The 9,413-nt window shown below is 42.8% G+C and overlaps 1 protein-coding gene across 1 annotated transcript in view; it reads left to right on the plus strand.

Moving 5' to 3' along the window:
• The window catches only part of ache (acetylcholinesterase (Yt blood group)), a 31,429-nt gene that overhangs the window by 16,512 nt on the left and 5,504 nt on the right, over nucleotides 1-9,413 (plus strand). The window contains exons 2-8 of the mRNA XM_074623393.1: nucleotides 2,330-2,856; nucleotides 4,884-5,107; nucleotides 5,196-5,456; nucleotides 6,124-6,346; nucleotides 6,507-6,740; nucleotides 8,562-8,754; nucleotides 8,902-9,080. Of these exons, the coding sequence (XP_074479494.1) occupies nucleotides 2,424-2,856; nucleotides 4,884-5,107; nucleotides 5,196-5,456; nucleotides 6,124-6,346; nucleotides 6,507-6,740; nucleotides 8,562-8,754; nucleotides 8,902-9,080 (1,747 nt within the window). The 5' untranslated portion in view covers nucleotides 2,330-2,423. The remainder of the gene's footprint in view (nucleotides 1-2,329; nucleotides 2,857-4,883; nucleotides 5,108-5,195; nucleotides 5,457-6,123; nucleotides 6,347-6,506; nucleotides 6,741-8,561; nucleotides 8,755-8,901; nucleotides 9,081-9,413) is intronic.

Consider the following 9,413-nt stretch of genomic DNA (forward strand, 5'->3'; position numbering starts at 1 on the left):
CACAAATGGACAGAAATCCTAACGGCTTGTTTCAAATGCACAATTTCTGATTACAGGCTGTGTGTAGTTCTCCGTATATTGAGCGTTTTGATAGTTTAACAGTATTTATAAAGCACTTAAACCTGCTTTATAATATAAAAGACATGAGAATCTCACTTTTTACAATATGGGACCTTTAAGAGGTTTTGACTCAAAGTAGGGCTGCACAACTAATCGAATATTAATCGCTATCACGATTTGGGCTTCCCGCAATTAAATGAAACATGATCGACTCCATATTGACGTTTTAAAATGCTCTGCAAAAACTGTAGAAAACTGTTGCATAAATCAAGCCGATTGAACCCTCATATATAAGTCTCGTATATCCAATTTTCTTGCCGGTTCCATTGAGTTACATTATAGTGTGTTGAAGCTCTGCTCAGTAGAAAATGACTATTGGGCGTTGGTAAATTATAACGCTCTCATGATGCGTTCAAATGTAATCTTGTAAAATGTAGTTTTTGGTGAGAAACTTGAATAAATCCAGTTGTTTGAAGGAGAAGTTTTCACAGCAATATAAGATAGATGTAAGAGAGGAAATTAAGACTTGTTTAACTTAGTAACACTCACTCTAAGCAGGTTATAATATATAATTAGAGCTAATAATGAGACACAATGGTGAGATTTGTACCTGATCAGAAGTGTCTTCTATTAGTTTCCTCAAACCTAAGGGCCCTATTTTAAACATTATATGCCCTTTTAGCATATAATGTTTATAATAAAGTAATTTCCGATACATTTTGAGGTAATTATTGCTATTTGTCACCTAATTACCGTGAAATTTGCGGACCTGTAACATGAAGTTGTTACCGAATCTTTTTATAGAACTGACCTGAACATAAACAGAAGCAGTTTGATTCTACGCCGACGTGGTTCGTCTGTGCTGTGGAGCAGCAGACTGCTGTTGTCTTGGTGTTGTGTTGAATATTTAATAAGTCTTTTCTGGGAAGCCACAGCCCGCCTACACGGCTACATTCAGTCTGATAACGTGCATCGGGGTGTGTAGACATCCTAAAGAAGCCATCACATCTGTTTAACTGGCTGCCTAAATCCAAGACATGGAGAATGCTGTTCAATCCAGCCTTTAGATATTAATTTAATGATCATATTGTGTTATAAGCATCATTACTGTTTGATTATTTTATACATGATTTTGCGTATTGATTACTCAGACCTATAGGGACACACCTCTTTTTGATTTTCACATTTGATCCAACTGTATCTTATGTATAGAAATTATTTGTGATATGCACCCGAAGAGATTTGTGGCCACTTGAAAAATATTTTTCTTGATAAGTAATTTGTTCTTTTTAAAAGTAATTTAGTCTTGACCAAAACACATACATTTTTTTGTGTTATTATATTAGTTTAAATTAGGGATGTTAAAGTTAACGTGTTATAACACAAAAGCGCCACTGATTTCTTTAACGCAACTTGCGATTTTTAGGTTGTAGCGGGGTCAGATTTAAAGCTAGAGTGTAGATACTGGTATCATATGAAACTAGAAAACCTGATGAATCCATTAATACCAACCATGTCATACTAGCTTGTCGTAAAGGAGGATAAATAACGCTCCAAACTTGCGCTAAATTTAGGGAAAAACTGGCATGTCCATTTTCAAAGGGGTCCCTTGACCTCTGACCTCCAGATCAGTGAATGTAAATGGGTTCTATGGGTACCCACGAGTCTCCCCTTTACAGACATGCCCACTTTATGATAATCACATGCAGTTTGGGGCAAGTCATAGTCAAGTCAGCACACTGACACACTGACAGCTGTTGTTGCCTGTTGGGCTGCAGTTTGTTATGATTTGAGCATATTGTTTATGCTAAATGCAGTACCTGTGAGGGTTTATGGACAATATTTGTCATTGTTTTGTGTTGTTAATTGATTTACAATAATATATAAATACATATATTTGCATAAAGCAGCATATTTGTCCACTTCCATGTTGATAAGAGTATTAAATACTTGACAAATCTCCCTTTAAGGTACATTTTGAACAGATAAAATCATCAGAATCATACATATACAAACGAAGCATTTGAACAGTGATTTTTAGGTCGATTGTCATGGCAACGGTCGGAGCTTCGAAGGATTACGCGTGAAAACTAATCATTTGGATTTGAGTCGTCTGCCTGTCTGAACAAATTTTTGGATCTACCTTGATACTTCCTACTTCCTCTGTCCTGTCATCTCTTTCCTCATCTTATGTCTCTCTCCCTCTGTTCTACATCACTCTCCTTTACCGTAATCACATTACTCTCTCTCTCTCTCTGTGTGTCTGTAGAGCTGAGGGGAAGCAGAACAGACCCAGCCCTCCCTGATCGGAGAGGGAATCACGACCACAGCTCCAGACGCAAAGACTCGTCTTCGCCTCCATCATGCAGACCTCCGTCCTTCTCCTCCTCTCCCCGATCCTCCTCCTGTCTCTCCTCATCCCCACCTGCTCCTCCCAGAGCGAGGCGGACCTCATCGTTCAGACGCGTGCCGGTCGAGTCCGAGGCATCCGCATGCCGATGCCGGACCGAAGCCAGGTCACCGCCTTCCTGGGCATCCCCTTCGGCGAGGCACCGGTAGGGAAGCGGCGTTTCCGTCGCGCCGAGGCCAAGCGCCCGTGGACGGGGGTGTTCGAGGCCAACGATTATCCCAACGCCTGCTACCAGTTCGTGGACACGTCGTACCCGGGCTTCCAAGGCAGCGAGATGTGGAACCCCAACAGAGACATGAGCGAGGACTGCCTGTACCTCAATGTCTGGGTGCCCTCCTCGCCCAGACCGCACAACCTCACCGTCATGGTGTGGATCTACGGCGGAGGTACTCGGTCACGACTTTTTCAGAATGAGAAATCTAAATTGGTTATAGACGTGACTCATTTGGTCAGCAGTGCACCAGGTCGTGCCTCCTGCTCCGGCAGGGAGCATTACAAGATTGGCAATTATTTTTTCAATCTTAAACATCTGTGTCCACTCCTCCTCCGTCCTCCTCCTCCTCCTCCGTCCTCGTCCTCCTCCTCCTCCTCCTCCTCCTCCTCCTCCTCCTCCTCCTCCTCCGTCGTCCTCCTCCTCCTCCTCCTCCTCCTCCTCCTCCTCCTCCTCCTCCTCCTCCTCCTCCTCCTCCGTCCTCCTCCTCCTCGTCCTCCTCCTCCTCCTCCTCCTCCTCCTCCTCCTCCTCCTCCTCCTCCTCCTCCTCCTCCTCCTCCGTCCTCCTCCTCCTCCGCGTAAGAAGACGATCTGAAAGTAGGGCTGGGCGATACGGTCAAAACCTTCTATCACGATATAGGTCATTTCGGTAACACTTCATGGTAATTGGGTGATAATTAGCAAGTAACCTTTTTGAAATTTCTTTGGAATTGCTGCCAAATTACCCCAAAATTTACCTCGAAAATTACTTTATTATAAACATGATTTAATAATTATATTCCGCTATAGCTGGTAATTTATTTAATACATTTCCAGGAAAAGAATACAAAGTTAATTAATATGCTTTATTTCCGTGTCTGCTGATAAATAGATAATACTAATACTAACACTACTACTACTAATAATAATAATAATGATGATGATAATAATGATGATGATAATAATAATAATAATAATAATAATAAAATAAAAATTTAAAAATAATAATAATAAAAATAATAATAATAAATAATAATTTAAAAAATAATAATAAGCAAATAACTTCTTTGAAATTTCTTTAAAAACCTCCCTGAATCATGACATCAGCTACCAGGTTACATTTGTGTAGACAATAAGTCACACAATGGTGAGATTTGTACCTGATCAGAAGTGTCTTTTATAAGTTTTCCACCTCCGATGAAGTGCCGCTTCTCAAGCCTACGGGCCCTATTTTAACCATTATATGCTATTTTAGAATATAATTATTAAATAATGATTATAATAAAGTCATTTTGAGGTAAATTTTGGGGTAATTTGGCAGTAATTCCACAGAAATTTCTAATAGGTTACTTGCTAATTATCACCTAATTACCATGAAATACAGACATTTAATATCTTGAATACGATATATATCACGATATAGCATCATTTCTGGTAATTCAATAAATAGATAGTATAAATACTATATGCAATAACCAGATGGTAAAGCCTCTTTCTGTATACTCCTGTGTGAATTCAGAGTATTTTCTCATTTTAAGAATTTGAATAGAAAAATATATAGGATGGATATTTTTATTTGGTTTTGATGATATATATCGTCATGTTGCCCAGCCCTTCTGAAAGTATTAATGTTCACTCCACACAGAGAAGACGTTGGATTGAGTGGACGGTATAGTCGGACTTCATCGCCGCTAGTTCTTTGATGTCGGCTTGGTGCGTCTGTGTCTTTAAGGCACCGGGGGCGTGACGAGTAGACAACATGAAAACGCTAAATACTTGCCTGTGAATATTCTGCATCAGAACTATTCATAGCGATGCAAATTTGCGACGAGTTGCAACACTAAATAACGCTCAAATAGCTTTGCATAGATTTGCACAGGCAGAGGACCAACTAGTCTGAGGTAAATGGTTGTATAGCCTGAAGCTAGTGTAAGCTGTGATTCCTCTTAGTAAAATACTCTTGAGTAAATTTGAGTCCCCTCTGGTAAACAGTGACACAGCGTATATGTCATGGGCTTTTATTGTGAAAGGTAAGAAAGGAAGGAGTGGATCTGGTATGCGCTGAAAGAAGTGACATTAAACATTAAACAAGAACTGTGCCCTTGAATTCTAATCACCTGGTGTTGTGGACATTTAAATCTACAGCAAAGCTTCTGTCTGCTTGTGGGAGATTGTGATCCAACGGGTTACTATACGATAAACTATACGATGTGATGTTTCCAGGGTTCTACAGTGGTTCCTCTTCTCTGGACGTGTATGATGGCCGTTACCTCGCTCACAGCGAGACGGTCATCGTGGTCTCCATGAACTACCGGATCGGTGCCTTCGGCTTCCTCGCTCTGCACGGCTCCTCCGAGGCTCCCGGCAACGTGGGTCTGCTGGACCAGAGGATGGCGCTGCAGTGGGTTCAAGACAACATCCATTTCTTCGGTGGAAACCCCAAACAGGTTAGTAGTTCCTCACTGTTTTTATTTCGCCTGTGATTGAAGTAGTGATCTCATTTTGATTCCTGATCCTCTCCATTTGCTCTCTCAGGTGACTATCTTTGGTGAGAGCGCCGGCGGTGCTTCGGTAGGATTCCACCTGTTGTCTCCAGACAGCCGGCCTACCTTCACCAGGGCCATCCTGCAGAGCGGCGTTCCCAACTGTCCCTGGGCCTCGGTCAGCCCCGCTGAGGCCCGCAGACGGGCCACGCTGCTGGGTAAACTGGTTGGCTGCAACGGAGGCAACGACACCGAGCTGGTGGACTGTCTGCGCGGTAAAACCGCACAGGAGCTCATCGACCAGGAGTGGCAGGTAATGCAGATCCTTGACCTCTGACCTCCAGATGTGTGAATGTAAATGGGTTCTATGGGTACCCACGAGTCTCCCCTTTACAGACATGCCCACTTTATGATAATCACATGCAGTTTGGGGCAAGTTATAGTCAAGTCAGCACACTGACACACTGACAGCTGTTGTTGCCTGTTGGGCTGCAGTTTGCATTGTTAGGATGTGAGCATATTCTTTATGCTAAATGCAGTACCTGTGAGGGTTTCTGATCAATATCTGTCATTGTTTTGTGTTAATTGATTTCCAATAATAGATATATACATACATTTGCATAAAGCAGCATATTTGTCCACTCCCATGTTGATAAGAGTATTAAATAGAATACTTCAAATCTCCCTTTAAGGTACATTTTGAACAAAAGAAAAACATGCATTTCACCGAGCTGTATTCACTGTGTCTAGCAAGTCAAACGTCGGCTGAATTAAGCTTGTTCACTACAGAGTTTGCTATTATCTAATTGCAATAAACGGATGAAAAGGATGCCGAATTAACTACGTCACGTCACCATTTGTAAAAATGTCTGAATTCATGCTTTGTCAGGTCTGTCCGCAAGACGACCTGCGATTCAGGAGTCTTTTGGGTGTTATTTCAGTCACTCACTGACTCTGTGGTACATTTGTCATCCTGGCAGGTCCTGCCGTGGTCAGCCCTCTTCCGGTTCTCATTCGTCCCCGTCGTGGATGGCGAGGTTCTGCCCGACACTCCCGAGGCCATGCTCAGCTCGGGCAACTTTAAAGACACTCAGATCCTGCTCGGGGTCAACCAGGACGAGGGCTCCTACTTCCTGCTGTACGGAGCTCCGGGCTTCAGCAAGGACAACGACAGCCTCATCTCCAGAGAGGACTTCCTGGAAGGTGAAGCTCACTCCTGCTAGGATAGAGAGACACACAGAATACCGTATAAACTCTTCACCCAACTGTTTATGTGATTGCAGAATTTGCCAGTTCTTTCCATAATCATTTTGTTAATGTGACTAATCAGAGAGAATAAAAGCTTTAAACTTCACTGTGGCAGGCGTCAAGCTGAGCGTACCGCACGCTAACGATATCGGCCTGGAGGCGGTGGTGCTGCAGTACACCGACTGGATGGATGAGAACAACGGAGCGAAGAACCGCGACGCCATGGACGACATCGTGGGCGACCATAACGTCATCTGCCCGCTGGCCCACTTTGCTCGCTCCTACGCCCAACACAACGCCCTCAAGGCTAACATGGGTGGGATGATGAACAGCGGAGGGAACTCACAAGGTAAAGAGATATGTGAGTGTGCTCCATTTCACACAGCGGTCACCAGTAGAGGAGCACTTTGTTTCCTCACAAAGCCAGACGGCATCTAGTAGACTGTAGTTTTCTGAGGGAAACCCAACGTTCGTCCTTCATGCCTGAGATCTGGGGACAACTCTGAAACCACACAAGCCATCAGAGAGGCTTTAATCAAGTCCACACTTTTCTTTAATGCATTAATGTAATTTGCAATTCTAGGTTGTAGAGAGCCTAATGAATCCATCGGTACCAACCAACCATGTCATACTAGCTTGTTGTGAAGGAGGTTAAATAACGCTCCAAAGTTACTCTACATTTTTGCGAGGAAAAACTGTCATGGCCATTTTCAAAAGGGTCCCTTGACCTCTGACCTCACCCTTGTGAAAATGACCATCCTTCCTCCATTTGACTACGGCGATATAATTTATAAAATGGCATCAAAGACCACCCTCAGAAAACTGGACACACTCCACCACTCAGCAATCCGTTTTGCCACCACTGTGATCTTTACAGATTGGTGGATTGGCCCTCCCTTCACACCAGGCGGCTACAACACTGGCTGCTCTTGGTCTACAAATCCATTTTGGGAATGACCCCTCGCTACCTCTCCAATCTTCTGCACATTTCCGACAGCAATCGCCGTTTAAGATCCAGTGACTTCATTAGGCTCATCATTCCAAAAGTCCGTACTGTGTTTGGTCATAACTCCTTTCATTTTGCCGCTGCAAATGACTGGAACTCACTACAAAACACGCTCAAACTAACAGCTCTCACCTCTCTCAACATGTTCAAACAAAAGTTGCAACAAGTCATAGTTGACTGCTGTACTTGCTGACCAGCCCTCACTTCTCTCTCTCTCTTCCATTTTTACAAAGAACATCCAGTAATCCGCCTTTTTTTGTACATAGTGTTTATTAATTTACCTATGCTGTTTTTAGCCATTTTCTCATGTGTTTGTCATACTGTATTGTATCTGTGCTGTTTGTGTCACTTGTGTGGACTGTGCTACTGCCTCTTGGCCAGGTCATCATTGTAAATGAGAATTGGTTCTCAATTGATTTTACCTGGTTAAATAAAGGTCAAATAAAAATAAAATAAAAATATGTGAATGTAAATGGGTTCTCTGGGTACCCACGAGTCTCCCCTTTACAGACATGCCCACTTTATGATCATCACATGCAGTTTGGGTCAAGTCATAGTCAAGTCAGCACACTGACACACTGACAGCTGTTGTTGCCTGTTGGGCTGCAGTTTGCCATGTTATGATTGGAGCATATTGTTTAATGCTAAATGCAGTACCTGTGAGGGTTTCTGGACAATATCTGTCATTGTTTTGTGTTGTTAATTGATTTACAATAATAAATATATACATATATTTACATAAAGCAGCATATTTGCCCACTCCAATGTTGATAAGAGTATTAAATACTTGACAAATCTCCCTTTAAGGTACATTTTGAACAGATAAAATGTTGTTTTTTTATATTCTCAAAATCTAAATAATGAAAGAAGTAATAAATATCTATCTTTGCGGATAGAGTAACAAACGCTTTGCATAGCATGTATTAATGCGGGGAATCAGATGATTGATTGCCGAATGTTTTATTTTTTAGGGGGGATTTTTTGTTTTTTGCTGTGGCAGCAAAGACGTCTGTGTTTTAGAGTGTTTAGATGTCTTGTGCATCATTTCAGTCCCCTAAAGTTCAGTCTGAAACTGGTGGAAGGCCCGTGGATGGTAGATAACATACTGTATGTGTCCCAATAGAAATGTGATACGTGACTGTCTCTCCTCCTTCTTTCCTCCAGGAGGAGTCTACCTCTACCTGTTCGACCACCGAGCGTCCAACCTGGCCTGGCCGGAGTGGATGGGTGTGATCCACGGCTACGAGATCGAGTTCGTCTTCGGCCTGCCGCTGGTGAAGAGACTCAACTACACCTCAGAGGAGGAGAAACTGAGCCAACGCATGATGAAATACTGGGCCAACTTTGCACGAACTGGGTGAGGCGTCACAGATATTAACTATAATGTGCAGCGGAGAGAGACGAGTACACCGTACTCCATCTTGAGATGACCAGAAGTTAGAGTTAGGGTTTCCATTTTATCTATTGTTAATCACTTGTGTCTCTCGTACCTCCTCGTTGTCAGAAATCCCAATGTGAACCATGACGGGCTGGTAGACACCAAGAAGCGCTGGCCTCTGTTCACAGTCAGCGAGCAGAAACACGTCGGACTCAACACGGAACAACTGAAGGTCCACAAAGGTCTGAGGAACCAGATGTGCGCTTTCTGGAACCGCTTCCTGCCACGCCTCCTCAACATCACTGGTAAACACTGCTTTCTAAACACAACACATGACATCTGTAGCGACGACAGGTCTTCACTGGTCCTTATCCTCCCAGTTACTGTAACCCCTCACCACTCTGGGACCGGGGACGTTCAGGGGGAGATAAAAGGTCAACAGTAGATGTCACTGAGAAGTGGTGTACATCATCTGAAAGCTGGGAACCTGAAGATTAATTTGAGATGCAGCGTAAAGTTATGACTTTATTCTCGAAATATTACGATTTTCTTTTCTCGTAAAGTTATTTATTCTCGTAATATTTCGACTATTTTTCCCATAAAGTTATGACTTTATTCTCGTAATATTTCGCCTTTAT

Source organism: Sebastes fasciatus, chromosome 22 (assembly GCF_043250625.1).
Source record: "Sebastes fasciatus isolate fSebFas1 chromosome 22, fSebFas1.pri, whole genome shotgun sequence".
In the NCBI taxonomy this organism is placed as follows: domain Eukaryota; kingdom Metazoa; phylum Chordata; class Actinopteri; order Perciformes; family Sebastidae; genus Sebastes; species Sebastes fasciatus.